General features: G+C 37.1%; 1 protein-coding gene across 3 annotated transcripts in view; it reads right to left on the bottom strand.

Annotated features, from left to right (window-relative positions):
• Positions 1–298: 298 nt before the first annotated feature.
• Positions 299–18,979, bottom strand: part of Cntnap5c (contactin associated protein-like 5C) — a 1,032,620-nt gene continuing 1,013,939 nt past the window's right edge. For 2 of the 3 annotated variants that reach the window (NM_001415869.1, NM_001047866.2), the window contains 3 exon segments: positions 299–4,217; positions 6,409–6,480; positions 9,986–10,204. In NM_001415869.1, the coding sequence (NP_001402798.1) occupies positions 4,021–4,217; positions 6,409–6,480; positions 9,986–10,204 (488 nt within the window). In that variant the 3' untranslated portion in view covers positions 299–4,020. 3 annotated transcript variants of the gene reach the window in all.

Below are 18,979 nucleotides of genomic sequence, written 5' to 3'. Positions count from 1 at the left end.
AGAGACAGAGCCAGAATACAGCAAATTCATAGGCGAAAGCCAGCAGCAAACCACTGAACTGAGAATGGGACCCCTGTTGAAGGAATCAGAGAAAGGACTGAAAGAGCTTGAAACCCCATATGAACAACAATGACAACCAACCAGAGCTTCCAGCGACTAAATTACTACGCAAAGATTATACATGGTCTGACCCTGGGCTCCAACCTCATAGGTAGTAATGAATAGCCTAGTAAGAGCACCAGTGGTAGGGGAAGTCCTGGGTCCTGCTAAGACTGAACTCCCAGTAAACGTGATTGTTACGGGGAGGGTGGCAATGGGGAGGGGAATAAATATAGAACGGGACGGGGAGGTGTTAGGGGGATGTTGGTCCAGAAACCGGGAAAGGAATAATAATCAAAATGTAAATGGTGCTCTCAAATGCAGAGGCATGTATTTGGAAGGCTGTAACAATAATAAAGAAAATTTGACAACCTTTCAAATGTACTGATATAGGCAGAGATGATGGTTTAAACCATGGCAGAGTCAGGTGTTTCTCTATGAGTGTTTACAAGCACCTGATTTGTTAAAGAGTCCAAGACTAGCCATAGATTTGTACTTCAGCCCATCCACAAACATTGTGGTTGATATAGGGATGATTTGTTCTTTCTTTGTTCAAAGAGTTAATTTACCACCTTCTATAGACATTTGTTTACATGGACACCTATGTAGCTTGATGAAAAGAAATCAAATATTCATCTCTGATAGAATTAATAAATATCACTCAAAATTCTAAGAATAGTTCAGAAATGTATTCACTTTTAGAATTCACTAGAAAGAGTTTATACATTAATTATATATAATCCTTAGTATCTGTTTGCTGCTGCCATGAGTAGATTTCTGTTTCTGTAACATAATTAAGTACATATAGAAACCAAAGGGATCTTCACTACCTCCATACTGGCTCCTGATGTTCACTTTGATGGCATTCATTGTATGATGTTAAGGATTAACAGATTTTCACATGATGTGTGGTATGGAATTGTGTGGAATTTCTGATTTAGCCCTGAGACTACTTAAAATAATGGACCAACTTGGCATATATCATATATTTTGTTTACATGTCCAGTGTCCTGCTCTGAATAGTCTTCACATCCAAGATTGAAGACAATAGAATGTGTGCTATGCCAAGGGCACAGGCAGGCTTTTGCCTTTCCATTCATGATTGCCAGTAAATACATCTTATTGGATTAGGGAACTATACACATGGAATTGGCTTGTAACTCTCTTTCTATCCATGAGTATTACGCCAGCATAATATAGTACTTGTTTCTAAGGACCCTAGTAAAACAACGATTCCAGTGTGAATACTCTTCCTTTACCTGTCATGTCACTATTATAGGTGATTAGAGCTAAACTTAAGAAAGGCATTTATTTCTGGCAACAGAGGAATACTCAACAAATCAATAAAGTTATTTGTACAGCATTTTATAGAGCCAAAAAGTTCAAAAGTAGGATTTCTAGAACTGGAATAGCAGAAAAGAAGTAAGTACACTCTCAGTATGTCTCATTTTATTAGACATTCATTTCTATTATTAATGATATAAAAATTAAAAAGAGCATGCTTGTTAGAATTGCTTTAAAATAAATTCACTATAACAGAACAAGAATATTCTAAAGAGGAAGAGGGTATGTCAGAATTCATAGACACTTTTAAAATGAACATATATTTAGGACTGTTTCAGACTGTCTCATAATTGTGTTACACTCAATCATTACCTCTGTAACTTTACAGGGAAGGAATGCAATAAATTGAAAACTGAATGAAACTTGTGTGTACTTCACCAGGGATCTCCTTTTTCATGGAAGTGTTAGACAGTGAGGGGTAGGATACTTACTAAGAAGATGGATTCCCTACTCACTGTTATGTAGCCGCTCTTTAAGTTAGGTCTACTTTGCAATGTGAACTGGCCAGTGCTTTCTCCTTCAAGAATCTTTCCTCTAGTAATACCTAGGTCCTGGAGTGCTTAAATGGTTCCCCCTTATCTTTTCTTTAAGTGGTCCAAGTACAGAGTTAAGAATATTGTCACCATAAAATAAGCAGGATTACACACAATTAACACATTCAAGTGGCTTCTTTGAGTGAAATATAATCTTTACTACCAAAAGAACTGAAAGCCTAAGATGCTTTACTGCCTACTTTAGGCAAATAAAGTCAAGTGCATGGGGCACCTATGTGTTTCTGAGTGCAGGTATAGACTATAAAATGTGATGTGCTTTACAAACTAAGGACTTAATCCTCTGATCTCGAGGTGACAACACCGCCCTACACAACAGCCAGTCCCTTGCCTCTTGGGAAAAAGCTCAGTTGTCAGATTGAACTCATTACATGAGTTCTAAAATGTGAATTTTACTAACTTTCACACTGTTCTCTTACTTGACCTATCTTGATTGAATCATCAGACATAAATTTTCTTGATAGATCTTCCTGTTTATTCAGTGCTTTTCATATTTCTTTGTTTTTGTTTTACCTCCTTTTTTTGAGATGCTGACTTAAGATGGCCTAGGACATTTTATGGAACCATTTTAGACTTTTATTTCAAATCTGGTTATTCTGAATACAAATAATAGACACACAAATATACATATACATATACATATACATATACATATACACATACACATACACACATGCACACACACACATACATACATTTACTTCAGTAGAGCAATCTTAGAAATAATATAGCTAGAATGTTCTAGAAACATGGATAGGCAGTGGGAAACTTACAGGAGCAGCTACTTCCTCAAACAATTCTTGAAATCTCCTGGCATCAGGGCATTATATCCATTCCTGAAATCAGCATGGGAAGTGAGGAGCAAAGTAGCTGCTCCCTATTCAGTCAATCTATATTGGAAATTGCGAGACTTCGTGGAACGGATAATTGGCATTAGGGGACTATTTATGGTATGGAGATTAAACTAACATGAATAACCATCTCTGGTTTCTTGTCACATACTATCAAAACAAACAGGCTAGAAGGGTCTTGCTGTGCCTTGGGTCCACAAGTTGGATATTATTATTACAGGGGCCCGCCTTGCTCATTCCATTTGTTCGCACAGTTGCTGCCATGCCAACTCCCATGGAGAACTGCAGTGTCACTCAAGTCAGAGCTCAAGGAAGCCAAGTTTCCTGACCCCCACATAAAATAAAATTCTTCCAGACATTTAAGTCCTAAATGGAGAAAAGTTACAGGAATGGTCTGCGTTGTCAGACCTAACAGATAAACTAGGCTCACTGCTCTTTCTGCTATGCCAGGGGAAAGAACCTGGATAGTTTGTATAGTTTACAAGTACTGGGTACACACACACACACACACACACACACACACACACACACACACACACACACACAAAGTTTTGCCAAATTTAGATGTATTTCTTTATGACATAATATCTCCCAATGTCCCTCTCTCACAGGGCATTGAGAGCCAATGTTACTTTCCAAGGTGAATTTACTTGCCCTCATAACTTCTTACTCTATTGGGCTCTCTGATAAACACACCACTTAAAGGAAGAGTTGACACTGCTTTCTTTGTCACAGACAAACTCCATTTTCTCCAATAAAGGCATATCTAACAATATGGTATTACCAGGAATGATTGTTAAAGACAAACACTACAGAACTCAATAACTCAATTCTAATGTAAGGTTACAAGACCAAGTGCCTAAGAAACTAATGAGTAAAGTTTAGAAACTGGAATACAAAGAGAGGCACATTTGTCTATTTCTTGTTTAAAATAGCAAAGTCTGTATCTCCATTGGTCCTTTTCAAAATGACACATATATCAAAGGACTACAGTAGCCAAAACTACCTGAGCTCTTAAGCTGGGTAAAGGAGATCAGTTTTTCTGGTGAATCATGTGTGTTCCAGAAAACCCATGGCAAGTGAGAGAATGAGAATCCCTAAATTACAAGACAGAAAAGAGAAGAGAAAAGAGGGAAAACAATACAAAAAAGCAGACCAGGTAACCCTGCCATAGTTCAGATAAAGTATTCCCGTTTGCACTCGCTGGCTGTGTTTTGCAAGTCAATGGCATTTCTGAATGAATTGCTTAAGTTCTCTGAGTATTCCTTCTCCTTCGTCTGATTGGTGCAGTGTGACTGCTTATGCAAATACAGGAAGTGGATCATGATTCCAATTACACAAAAAGTGACAAATGTCACCAATGCTATGATACCTGTATTAAAAGAAAGGGGAACAGAAAATTTGTCACTGGGAAAATTCAGTATAAGGAAGGACAAACATGGTTGAAAACAAAACAAAACCAAGACAATGCACAAAGCAAATCTACTCAGTATTCAAACTAAAGACTTGCTCAGAAGCACTTGACCTTCGGTTTCTATAAAAATTTCCTGGAAGCACAGAACTGAGGGTGAAAGGATATTTCTTTTAGAAGGTTATGTTGATAAGCAAAAAATAAATGTGGAGTTGAAACAACAAAGGATCTGTGTGGTTTCTGAGTAATGTTTTGCTGTTGTTGTTGTTGTTAGGGATCAATCCCAGTCTCCAAAGATTTTAAATTCTTTAAGCCTAGCCAAGAATTCCTTGATTGAAATTCCTGCGTGTCTCTCTCTCTCTCTCTCTCTCTCTCTCTCTCTCTCTCTCTCTCTCTCTCTCTCTCTCTCTGCCTCTCTCTACTCCCCCTCTCACTTTCTGTGTTTGTGTGTGTGTGTGTGTGTGTGTATAGTACTTATGCTAATGACAAAAACAACTTTCAGGAGTCTAATATTGCCTTCCACTTTGTTTTGAGAAAAAGTCTTAAAAAAAAGTCTTGCAATTTCTGCCATTTCAGCATCCTCAGCTACCTAAAGAGACATTGTTTAAAAATGAACAGACCAAAGTCAACCCAGTCAGCAAAACAAAGTATGTATACAAAAATGATAGTTAATAGTGACAGAACATTGAAACTTTATTTGTCAAAAATAAAAGCATTCTTTTAAAGAACACACAGTTACATAGTTCATATTTTCTAAGTTGTCTAACTACTGAGAAACGTATGTATTTTAGAAACTTGGTTTTAGCCATTGTTCAGCCTTGACAAAAATTCTGTGGCCTAAATGCCATTGGTTATGTGAACAGATACCAGACATTTACATATATAGACCTTATTCCGCCAACTTCAATAGCTATGACAATAACTAAGATTATTTACTTTCATCATATATTCTAAACTCATTTTGTAACATATTTTCTAAATATTTTAAAACAAGACAAAATACAGTATCAAAGTCAATAGTCTAATCTGGGTGGCAAAAAATGACTTTAAACCTTGAACTGTTAACTTAAAATGTGACAGATGTTGCTTCTTTTGTGCTGCTGGTTTGAAGGACTTCCTGCAGGCTGACACCTGGGCAAGCTTCATAGGATCTCCTGTCCAGCTTTGATAGACTTCCCACTCTCAGAGAGATTCAACAGAACTTGTGAATTAATGCAGGAGGCAAAAAACTCAGTCTCTACTTATCAAATGAAGACTTACAGGCAGAAAAAGAACTATAAAATTCTCAATCACATTTACTGATTTCAAATAATTATCAAGTCCTGTCCTCGTACCTAGAGAAGGCATTCAGGTCACATGGATATCTGAAGGACTTCACTAAGGAAAGGTTGTGATTCTCCTGTTCTGGTATGCTACTGTAATGGACTTTTTCCATTCCCATTCTTTTTTGGAACTGCTTCCTAGGCTGCTACCACTGTACGCGTGCCTCTGTCCTTCCTAATGTGCCCATTCTAGGAAGGCAGTTACACTATCTCTCACATTGTACCTACATATTTAATACAGGTCTGAACCAGAAATGGGAATAATGAAATGGGTGTGAAATGAAAGACTCCTGCTAATTTGAAGAAACTCCATCTGGTGTGAGTTCATTCATCCCAGTTGCCAGAATCCAGGGCTGAAATATTATGCTAGGGTAATGAATCATCAATGGATTTTCATATTCCAGGCACCTTACATTAAACTAAACTTGGGAGACAGTCCATGCTACAAGACGCAGATGGAGACATCAAATTATGGCAGGCATTAGACAATCTGAGACAGAATGAAGAGTGGTGACTCTTTTAGAACATAATTTTATTAGACTGGTTTCTGTTTTAGAAGTGACAACTGGATGCTTCTGTGTAAATGTTCTAGCTGTTGGTTCAGAACCAGATACCTATTGAATTTGAAATAGAATGAAGACAGGGAGCTGCTGTAACTGGAGCAGTGTCTGTGGTTAATCTTCTACCATGCCTGAAGAGGCAAAGTGCTAAACAGAGAGTGCCTATTTCTGGAAACTGTATGGTCATGGGCGAGGAATGCTTCAGACAACTTTCTTCAGAGAACAGGATCATAGAACTCTTTCCTGCTTTCAATAAGAAAGACAGATTACCTCCAATGACTGCTGAGTCACTTTGGACAGTGTCTGTGAGTGGTTCACGCTCATCTCTCTTTCCAATGGGATCTAGAAAGAGTGAAAGACACAGAAGGTAAGCTTGATGCTTTAGTCTATCAGATGGAGAGAATATGCAATGTATATCTATGACTTGTTACAAGATTCCTTCAGTAAGATACAAAGAAGCATTTGAAAGAAATCCAAATAAATGGCATTTAAAATGATTACCTGAGTTAAATCTCAGATGCTGCATTAAAAGATGAATTCTACAAATCTAGTTTGTAAGCCTAGGGAAGGAATAGCTGGTCACATATCTATGTCATGTATAGAACAAGTTAGTCTGTGCCTCTGAAACAAATGAAGGAGGGACATGATTCCCAAATCCTTGTCCTCTCACCTCTATATGTTTCATGAGATGTATATACATACATTTTATAAATATTTAAAGATGAATAAAATGTACTGTTTACAAGCTGTAATGCATGGCCACATCAGTATATAAATAAGTTGTGACATAGCCTTGAACTGAGGGAGTAGGCTCTCTAGCCCATGTACCTTCAGTTATCCTCTCTGTATTCAGTTTTGCTGAAAAATTCCTAGGACTGAACACTGCCTTATGCTCCAAACACACATTCCTCTTTGCCTCAATTCATTCTTTCTTTGTACAATTACCAGTGTCTACAGTTGCAAAGTACCCTGAGGCTCTTTGTATTTTAATGCTAATTCTAATTTTGCTTCCTCGAGAGTTGCAGCCCTGATGAGGAGTGGATCACATACTCAGGTGACTTCAACTGAAACTTTTCCCCATTTTAACTGGTCAAATAAAAGCTATGGACTGTGATATGGTAGGGAAAGGGAAAGTTAGGGATGGAGGTTTTAGAGAAGAGGAAAGAGGGGAGAGAGATTAGAAGATGAAGTAGAGAAAGGAAGACAGAGGACAAGTGGGTAGAAGCAAGAAGGAACAGAACAACATGGTTTGAAAAAGCTGCAAGTAGCAAGGAATCTCATAGCTGGGGAAGAGAGTGTTGTAGAGGTAGATCTGCACAATCTTTGCATGCAGCTTATCAATATTATAACTGATTGTGTGTTCTTTGCATGGGCTTATTGGGGTTGGACATTTAGTGTAACAGTCTACTGACAAGAACAACTGAAGGCAGGGGAAAAATTGGCATCTCAGAGCATTCCCTCTTCAATTCTTATCTCTACTTAATATTATATTTTAAAATCAGATCTTACTTTTAACTTTACCTCCTGCAAAATAAATGCATAAACATATCTGGATATCCACTTTTCAGTGATATGCTATTTACCATTTATCTACCTATCATCTATCTAATCATCTAGTCATCTTGTTACAATTTCTTTGTAAAATAAAGAAGTAATACAATAAGTCTATATATAAATTTGCATGTCTACATTGTGTAAGTACTCCCATTTTTAAGAGTGATACTACACAATGTCTATTGACTAACCCAGGGAGAGTTTTCACCCAGTTCAAAGAATGCTAAATCTAACTAGACTTGTATAACAATGCTTATTAGTCATTTACATTAGGAATGGTCATCTGCCATCTGAGAGGATCAAACCATGATTTGAATCAAGATGCTGTCCTTTCTCTCTCTCTCTCTCTCTCTCTCTCTCTCTCTCTCTCTCTCTCTTTCTCGTCTATCATCTATCTATCTATCTATCTATCTATCTATCTATCTATCTATCTGTAGCAGAAGACTGATACATCAAAGTTAATGAAGCAAAGTAATAATTTATATTTCTTTTCTGAAGTTTCTGACTAATTTGGGACCTTCCTAGCCAGGAAATGAATATCTTTCCCACATGTGAAACAATTTTTATAAAGTGGACACATTCCATCTTCAGGGAAGCTTTCTAAGACTAAGAACATTCTAAAGGGCGATTTCTTAAGATTACAGCAGTAAACAACGCAGCACCTCCAGGAAATACCTGAAACTGACAAGATGCAGTAGGTCCTTCCTTCCTACGCTTATGTAAGCAGTTAGGACTGATTAGTGATACGATTATATCTTTCAGGCTTCCTGGACCATCAGAGCTGCATGAAAGGGACAGAGACTAGCAAGACTGCCTGGACTTCTTTAGTTCCCACTCGGTTTTCAGTAATTTCCAGTGTTTCAGTCAATACCCGTGCTAATGTAGGCTTTGGAGATAGATCTGTCTTTGAGTCATTCCTGTTCTCCTGAGCAACCTCTCTTCCATAGTCCCGTACATAGCCCCAGTAACACTCAGTGGTTCATCAACTGGAATTTGGTACTATGCTACTTTTAGACTATCAGTCCTCTATCTGAGTTAAGTAGATAATTATTCAGATCTTCTCTGGAATAGTGTCACACAATGCTTTGCTAATTGCTAGGGCCAGAAATGCCACATATACAATCATGCCTTTTACACACAGAAAGCACAAGCTCATAGCCTTCGTCCACAATCACCATGCTATTTAACTCATACTTCCCAAGAAAATGTGTGCTTACTCTTGCATATCTATTTATCTATCTACCTATCTATGATCTTATTACACCTAGCTTTTTATGTGTGTATTGTAAATTGTAACTCTGGTACTCATGATTGCACAACAAGCCTTTTATCTACTAATTCTTCTCCCTAACCACTTCTAATTAATTTACTGAAAACAATACTTTTATAATCCGTATATTGTGGCATTTTATATTTTATATTTCTATAACTTTGTTAATACTTCTTTCAAAAACTTTTATTATTGTTTAAGTACTGATTCTGATGATTCATTCTCCCTAAATACTTAAATTCTCTTATCATTTTCCACCTAAACAATAGTGACACAGAAATGCATATATATCTTATGCATTTCTGCATGATATATACTACCTGGAACTACACACTAAATATAAATGCTCATCATTTGAAAGTGAAATTATATTAAATATATGTATAGTCAATTTCACTGTTAGCATGTTAAATATTAATTTTTAATCAAATAAATTTGGATTATTTAAATATATAAATTTCACATTTAAAATGTATTAAATTAATTGCTATTCTAATACTCATACCCTTCTATTGTCCTTTTCTATTCACCATTGTTTGTGTGATGGTTAGTGTTAATAGTCAATTTTCAGAATCTAGAACTACTTAGGAGACAGGCCTATGGCAATGCTTATAAAATTTTTTTGATTGCTTAACTAAGGTAAGAAGAGCTGCCATGTTGTTTGGCAACACTCCATGGATGGGATCTGGAAATGCATAAATGGAGGATAATCTGATATTATCATGTATACATTATTCTTGTCTTCCAGATTATGGGTGTGATGTGATCTGCTACTTCAAACTCCTACCATCTATGATGGTTCAGGCACTTGAACTGTGAGGCAGAATCAACTCTTTTTTAATTTGTTCTGCCAAAGTGTTTTTGTTAAGATATATATAACCAATAAGAAGCTATTTACAATTCATAAACACCTATGATTATACAAGGCCCAACACTGAGTGCTGTTGCAAACCCTTTAGTTCTATAATACAACAGAAGTTAAGTTTGTGATAGAAACTCAAGAGAGTACCCTCTGGGAAGTACCTAATGAAGAATGCACAGTGGTCACTGCATTCACATCAGAGTCTAGAGTGGAGTCACATCCGGATTCAGTCAAGGTCCCTTGAACAGTCACAGGTGCAATGCCAGAATGGCGGAGGGCTGCTTTCAATGGTGCTATGTGATTGTACTGGACTGAAGAAAGGCATCCAACAAAACCCAAGATGTTTACTTTAGCAACTTCTGGGTCCAACCCAAGAGTCTCTGCAATGAAAAGAAAGAAGCACAGGTCTAGTTTTTGATAAGAGTCTATGTGTTTTCCTTGACTCTTAACTAAAATGTCTGAAACTCCTTTGTTATTCTTTGAATAAAAAGACTTCTTACATATGTCTCTTTCTCTTCTTGTCAACTATACCTTTCCTGCAGGTACATGTACATCTTTGAACTATATCTCATAGAAAATGGCTATGGATACCTCTGCTTAGAAACAAAATTGTTTCAAGTTTCAAATTTTTAATTCATATATTTTATGAACTTTAGAAAGAATAATGAAGCTCTATGATACTACAATCATACTCTAGATATTTTAAAGAATATGAACCTCTGTTCCCATCATAATTTACCTAAGAATGAAGGTGACTAACACAAACAAATCATTATATTCTTTATAACATATAATTCATAATGTTTGGAGGCTGGGAGAATGAAGCCTTGAATGTGGGAGGGCAAAGCTCTGGTTCCCTGACTCCTGCATATTCCCAGTCTCCTCTAGATACAGCACAGAGGAGTCAGGAACAGACATTTTGCGGTCCATGTGCCTGAAATGAGAAGCCTAACGTGTGGGATCCCTAACTCCCAGACATTCAGACACCTCTTTGTCATTGTTAGTTGGGAAAGGAGTTGGCCCCACTTGCCAGCGAGAAGGCCAGGAACAGGGGCTCTCAGACTAGGAGGCAAGAACAAAGGAGGGCAAGAGGCACAGGAGGAGTCCAGGGCAAGGGAAATGGGCAACTCTGGCTTAGTTCAGCAGTGGTGTGATAGAGAGTGTGGAGGAACTTTCTGCAGGACAATGGGGTGGGTGCAGCTCTGTAGAAAAAGGCTTTCTCCATGCTCCTCATTGTGGTTATTGATGAGAGAGATAGTCCTTGTTTCCAAACTGTTTATTGATTGTTCATCAGTAAATTTGTGCCTACAACCTCCTCAGGATTGACCAGAGATTGAATAATACCTATTGTAGGAAGGGATATCCAGGAAGACAAGCTTATTAGCTAAACCATAGGTCCTCTAGATACTCCATTACCATGGAGAACTGTTTTCTGATCTATGTTACCATAGGTCACATCACTTTTTAGGGAGTGTGTTCATGTGACAGGGGCCTGGTGTGAAGCAGGTGAAGCTCCTATTGTTCACTCAGAGGTTCTGCAGCTTTCAACTTTTGGAATCTTACCAAGTTTCCTGACACTTTCCACTGCTCCACAGGAAACTTATTGAAAATCTTCCAACTACAATTATGTACCATTGAATAAATATTACACAAACATTGAATAATTCAGTTGATAACCTACTAAGAACTAACTTCTGTTATTATTGCTTCTGTTCAGTGTGTGTGTGTGTGTGTGTGTGTGTGTGTGTGTGTGTGTGTGTGTGTGTGTGTGTATGTGTTTTGGAGGAATACCACCATGTTTATGATTGTGGTCTCAGAGACCTGAAGAAGATTTCAAGTCCCTTATATTGGGTGTAACTCAACAAACATGGATGTTTGGAACTGAATGGTAGTTCCTCTGGAAGACCAACAATTCAAAACACTGAGCCCTCTCTCCAGGCCATGCTTCAGTCATTTTAAACCTGATTGATATTCTAAATTATTTTGCTAAGATTCCATAAGATTTACAAATCCAAAGAAAGAAGTCGAAACCCAATCTTAGCCTGAATGCAAAATGACCAGCATTGTTCCAAGTTTTACCATATAGAAGAGAACATTGCTAATCCAGGAAAACTATTGAAGCAGGTTTACTGGAGTTTTTATTTATTATTATTATTATTATTATTATTATTATTATTATTATTATTATTATTTAAAACAAAGTATAGGAAGAGATCCAAAACTTGCTCAAGACAAACTCACTTCTGAAATGTAGTATGACATTAACTATATGTAAAAAGTCACTTATGATATATAAGTGCCTTAAGTGTCATACAACAAGCCAGGCAGGGCCACCTGACCTTGGCTTGTAAAAGTAATGTGTTGTACGAGAATAAATTATAAACATAGGGAAATGTTTTAAATGAAGTTATGAGCAGAGAATACAAGCAAAGTGGTTTTACCTCTCAAGTCCACTAGAGCTGAAACAAACTGAAATGATAACTAGATGAAATGTTCAGTATTATGGCTGGGGAGATATTTCATTCCTATCTGAATTAGGTCCCTAGAAACTATGTAAAAGCTACACAAGGGCATGAATACCTATAACTCCATCTGTGGGATTAGACATGGGGTGCATGTGGAGAGGGCAGAATCCTGAGACATGCTTGCTGACAGCTTGCTCCAGGTTCATTGGGAGTCTCTGTCTTCTGAAAATAAGTTGTAGAAGACTAGGCTTGGACAAATATGAGTCTCTGCAAGTGTTTCCCATCTCTCTAACAAGTAATGGTTTCAGTTACACATATTATAGGAGGGAGAGAGAGAGAGAGAGAGAGAGAGAGAGAGAGAGAGAGAGAGAGAGAGAAAGAGAGAGAGACAGAGACAGACAGAGACAGAGAGAGACAGAGACAGAGAGACAAAGAGAGAGACAGAGATAGAGAGACAGAGAGAGACAGAGAGGGACAGAGAGAGAGACAAAGAGAGAGAGACAGAGAGAGAAAGAGAGATACAGAAAGACAGATAGACAGAGAGGCAGAGAGAGAGAGAGAGAGAGAGAGAGAGAGAGAGAGTCAGTCAGAGACAGAGACAGAGGACTGGGTGTGAAAGAACAGAACTGAACATTGGCATACCTAGCAAAGGGTGTGGCATATGATATGTAAGCTCCTCCAGAAAAATGAGTAAACTCTATTTCAGAAACTTTGTGCAAGCAGTGAGTGGGCTGATGTTACAAGTGTTGGTTTCCTAGGCCATCTACTGAAATAAAGAAACCTACCAGCAAACACCCTCAAGGAAGTATGCTTCTCTTCTTTCTCTCTTTCTCACATAGAGAGGAAATGTGCTGTGGGGGGTATGAGGTGAATTTAAGAATGTAAGTTTAGAAATATGATCATATTTCATTACATACAAATATAAAATTATCTAGAATAGAGAAAGGATGCAATAATACAAAACTCAAATTCTCCCTTGATTATAAGACCTGAATAGTAAAGATTGTGCTGTATAAAACTGAAGAATTAATGAAAACAAAAAAACAAGAAAAAACATTTAGATTTGGAAATATATGACTGGACAATTATGGTGGTATCAATGGCTCATGGGTCTCTTCATGTGTGCTCATTGATTGGTGGTTTAGTCCCAGGGAGCTCTGATAAGGTATGATTGGTTGATAATGTAATTCTTCCTATAAGTTTGCAAACCCTTTTAGGTTCTTCAGTATTTTCTCTAACTCCTCCATTAGGGTTGCTCAGCTCAGTCCAATGGTTAGCTCCAAAATCCTCATCTGTATCAGTAGGGCTCTGGCAGGGCCACTCAGGAGGCACTTATGTCTGGCTCCTATCAGCAAGTACTTCTTGACATCAACAGTAGTGACTGGGTTTGGTGGCTACATATGGGATTTATTCCCCAGGTTGGGGCAATCTTTGGATGACCTTTTCTTCAGTCCCATCTCCAATCTTTGTTCCTGTATTTCCTCCCATGAAAATATTGTTCTTCCTTCTAAGAAAGACTGAAGCATCGATATTTTGATGTTTCTTCTTCTTTAGCTTCATATGATCTGTGAATTGTTTCTCAGGTATTCCAAACTTTTAGGCTAATATCCAATATGAGTTCATACCATGTGTGTTCTTTGGAACTGGGCTACCACACTCAGGATGATGCTTTTTAGTTCATGTAGAATTTCATCTAGCCATTGTTTTAATAGCAGAGTTGTCACCATTGTGAAAAGAAGCAGGCTGACAAAGAAATTAAGAAACAAAAGACCCTTCACAATAACAAACATATTATAAACCTTGATTTTACTCTAACCAAGCAAGAGAATTATCTGTATTACAAGAACTTCAGGGCTCTGAAGAAATAAATTGAAGAAGATCTCAGAAGATGGAAAGATCTCCCATGCCCATGGATTGGCAGGCTTAATATTGTAAAAATGTCCATTGTGCCAAAAGTAATCTACAGATTCAATGCAATCCCTATCAAAATTCCAACTTAATTCTTCATAAAGATAGAAAAATCAATTGGAAATTCATTTGTAGTAACAAAAAATCCAGGATACCAAAACCTATTCTCAACAATAAAAGAGCTTCTGGGGAATCACCATCCCTGACCTCAACCTCTATTACAGAGCAATAGTGACAAAAACTGCATGGTATTGGTATAAAGAAAATCAGGTAGATCAATGTAATAGAATTGTAGATCCAGAAATGACCCTACACACCTACAGTCCCTTGACCTTTCACAAAGGAGCTAAAATTATCCAATGGAAAAAAGATAGCATTTTCAACAAATGGTGCTGGTTCAACTGCAGGTCAGCATGTAGAAGAACGCAATTTGACCCATTCTTAACTCCTTGTACAAAGCTTAAGTCTGAGTAGATCAAAGACCTCCACATAAAACCAGATGCACTCAAACTAATAAAAAAGAACGTGGGGAAGGGCCTTCAATTCAGAGACATAGGTGCAATTTTCTTGAACAGTACACCAGTGGCTTATTCTCTAAGATCAAGAATTGAGAAATGGCACATTACAATATTTCAAAGCTTCTGCAAGACAAATGACACTGTCATTAGGACAAAATGGTAAACAATAGATCAGGAAAAGAGCCTACATCCAATAGAGGGCTAATATCCTATACATACAAAACTCAAGAAGTTAGACTCCACAAAATCATGTAACCCTATAAAAATGGGGTACAGAGCTCAACAATGCATTCTCAACTGAGGAATTCCAAATGGATGGAAGCACCTAAGGAAATGATCTATGACCTTAGTCATCAGGGAAATGCCTATCAAAACAAACCTGAGATTTTACCTCACACCAGTCAGAATGGCTAAGATAAAAAATTCAGGTGACAGTAGATGCTGGCAAGGATGTGGAGAAAGAGGAACACTCCTCCATTGTTAGTTGTATTACAAGCTGTTATATTCACTTTGGAAATAAGTCTGGAGGTTCCTCAGAAAACTAGTCATAGTATAACCTGAAGAATCATCTATATCTGGGCATATACCCAAAAGATGTTTCAACATATAACAAGGACACATGGTCTACTCTGTTCATAGCAGCTTTAATAATAATAGCCAGAAACTGTAGACAATCCAGATATCCTTCAACTGAGGAATGGATTCAGAAAACATGGTATACCTAACTTTCTTATGTAGCTAAGACATATCTTTCTAGAGATGGTGTCACCAAAAGTGAGATGAACACTCCTGTTTCAATTATCAGCAAAGAAAATGTCTTATAATTATAGACACAGGGCAATTTGATCATTGGAGACTTCAAGTTGAGACATTCACACATGGCTCTGCTCTGTCTGAACCTAGGGCAGTGTTTATAACATGGAATAAATGGTATTAATGTTTAAAAAATTAAACAAAGCAGGTACAGAAATAAAGACCATACAAGGGAGAATGTGAAGGGCAAAGATACTTTTGGAGAAATAGTCAGGAGCCAAATGAAAATAAGATTCTCCATCTTCCAAGCCACTTTTCTTATACTCATTCATTGTACTGATTTTACTTGACCAAACTGCCTTTCTTCCATTTTGTAGGAAGTTTGCCTTTATCAGTTCTCTACCTCTGCCAACTACTACCCAATGCTCCAACAATCTGGCCACTTAAGAATATGAATTTCTGCTTTCATAATAATGCTTTGTCACCTGTAACTTTTCTTCATGAGTTCATTTGTGTTTTTAATATTATTGTTGCTTTTTTTAGAACCCTGCCAAGACTGTGTATAGAATGTTCGTCCCCAATAGCCAGATATTTTGGTGACCTAAATCTAAATAAACATTATATTTAAAATTTTGGTGGTTATATAGTATTGATTACACATGCCATTATCTGCTATTAGTATAGTGATTCTAAAATACTTTGCAAGTGTGCACAGATGCATTGAGTCTTTTAATGCTTTCCAGAAGGATTGTTCCACAGTTGGCATGACAATTTTTTTTTCCATGTGGCAGGATGAATGTCTTTTCTTCAGGAATCCACAGGCTCCTTGTTTATGTATGAAGTCCTCATTCTCTACATTCAACTCGTGATTGTTCTATAACTCTAACCTCCCTTCCTTTACCTCAATACATACACATGGACACACACGCGCGTGCTCACACACACACACACACTCACACACACACACACACATATACACACACATACATGCATGTATTATGTATATTGGTTAATTTTTCATATTCATAACTTCATAGAAATTATGGCATACTGGCATAAAATTAATAGTTCATTTTTAAAAATATAAATCTTTCATAATAAAAATTGCTAAATAATTTTAGGGTGTTCAAATGTGTCCATATTTCACAGAACCTAGAACATAATAGGTGTCTTAGGGTCTTATTGCTGTGAACAGACACCATGACCAATGTAAGTTTTATAAAAAACAACATTTAATTGGGGCTGGTTTACAGATTCAGATGTTCATTCTGTTATCATCAATGTGGAAACATGGCAGCATCCAGTCAGGCATGGTGCAGGAGGAACTGAGTTCTATATCTTAACCCAAAGGAAGCCAGAAAATGACTGAACATTCTCAGGCAGCTAGGAAGAAGGTCTCCAAGCCCACCCCTACAGTGACACACTTCCTCCAACAAGGCTACACCTTCTAATAGTGCCATTCTCTGGGCCACGCATATGCAAGCCATCACAGTAGGACTTACATAATTCTTGTTTATTTAAAAATGTTTAATATGATTAGATGTGTAGAGAGATGTCTCAATATAAAATAATAATATGTTATTAAAGAAATAGATGACTGATTAGATAGATAGTGGATTTGTAGAAACATGTGATATAATATTAGAAATGTAATAGCAAAAAGAGACAAGCAAGGTAATTTGGTTACCAAATGCCTAACATAAAGTTTCAGAATGTAATTGCCTAAACATGAGCCTAAAAAGGACAGCAAGATACATTCTAACATGGATGAGGGAAAGCCCACAATGCCTTAATCCCACACAATGAATAATAGGCAATCAGAATGACACCAGGAGAAATCCCCTTTCCCTAAAAAGAACACATGCAAATTGGTTATCCAAAACTAAGTAGTTGGCCCTAGAAATCAATACAACCAGTATTGTACTGACTGAATATGGTGTATTGATGCATCTAGTAATGTATGTGTTCACATAACTATATAAAAACAATAAATTAAAAGAAAAGCCCTGAATTTGAGAGACAGTAAGGAGTAGTATATTTGTGGTTTGGGAGGGATGAAAGACACAGGAAAAATTATGTAACTATAATCACACAAAATAATTGAAAGTATTCCATTTGAGAAACCATTACTTCCGCTTAACAATTCAGTGGCTTAATGATTTAATATATGTTAACTGGTTGCCTGACAACAAGAATTATGGACTAGCACCTCAGTGGATATAAGTGAATGCTGTATTGCAAAGATATTAGCATCATGAAGAAATTTTAAAATTCTAGGTATCATACTCTCAGGGCATATTCAGTATTAAGTATATTTTCCACAGAGAAATTAGTTTTTGAGAGTTTATGCTAATATTTAGAAGTGGTAGCAAAATTCATTTCTTTGGATTAAAGTTACAAAAGGATTTCATACTCCCAAGGCCTTTTCTTATTCATTTAACAGACGGTCAGAGCTGAATGAGGGCAATGAACTGGTTTATTCATGTTTCTGAATATTTAAAAGAAAATGAGGTCACTAGGGCATTTCATGTTCCAGTAGCAAGTCTTTGAACAGGGCTCAAATGAGCTACAGAAACTTAGTAACTTCCCTGAAGTGGGATATCAGAGAGTTTTGAAGTCACTAAAAGTAAAATTCAAACAAGGCACCCTCAAAAATTTGGTGCTCATCCCTTTCATAGAATTGGAGTTCAATATAATTTATCCATTAGAATGCCTTTCACATCAGGTGACAATTTTCAATGGGTTGGGGATTTAGCTCAGTGGTAGAGCGCTTGCCTAGGAAGCGCAAGGCCCTGGGTTCAGTCCCCAGCTCCGAAAAAAAATAGCCAAAAAAAAAAAAAAAAAAACCAAAATCTAAATATCAACGATTAATTCTTTCACACTGCAATGTGCCTAATCCATAAGACAGCTCTAAACATTGTACTACAGGGTGGCCCCTTAGAGGCACTCTAAGTCTCACACTTGACTGGAGTGACCATGCAGTCCCAGGAACCACTGGAATAAATTAAAATGATAAACCAGGGGCTGAGGAAATGGCTTAATCAGTAAAGGAATTACACTCAAATGGAAGCACCAAAGTTTGCTACTAGGACGTAGGACAACTAGATCTAATTTAAAACCACATAAGAATTTCTTCACAGATATGCCCAGAGCATTGTCTCTGAGATGATTCTAGAATCTGTCAAGTTGAATATCTAGTTAAAAAAACATCAAAGGGAGTATTAACTCTCTAGTCCCAAATAGAAGAATATGATGGACAGAGCCAGTGAATCCCTTGACTTCTCAATGGAACTGGTGACATCTGAGGGATGGCTACTGCCTTAAAGTCACATTGCCTCAGTCACTTTTTATTGTATACCTTATGCTTAACTTAGAACATGAAGATTGGACCAGTGACACAATAGGGATCACTGCTGCCCTCAAGTTACTATTGCTTCTCATTTTTAACTCATAAATTTCACTTTGAGCATGGACATTTCTTAAAAATGGGAACACCATGTTTCTTCATTTT

This window comes from Rattus norvegicus, chromosome 13, assembly GCF_036323735.1.
Source record: "Rattus norvegicus strain BN/NHsdMcwi chromosome 13, GRCr8, whole genome shotgun sequence".
In the NCBI taxonomy this organism is placed as follows: domain Eukaryota; kingdom Metazoa; phylum Chordata; class Mammalia; order Rodentia; family Muridae; genus Rattus; species Rattus norvegicus.
Note: the sequence above shows the minus strand (reverse complement) of the source record. Positions and strands in the feature narration are given on the sequence as shown.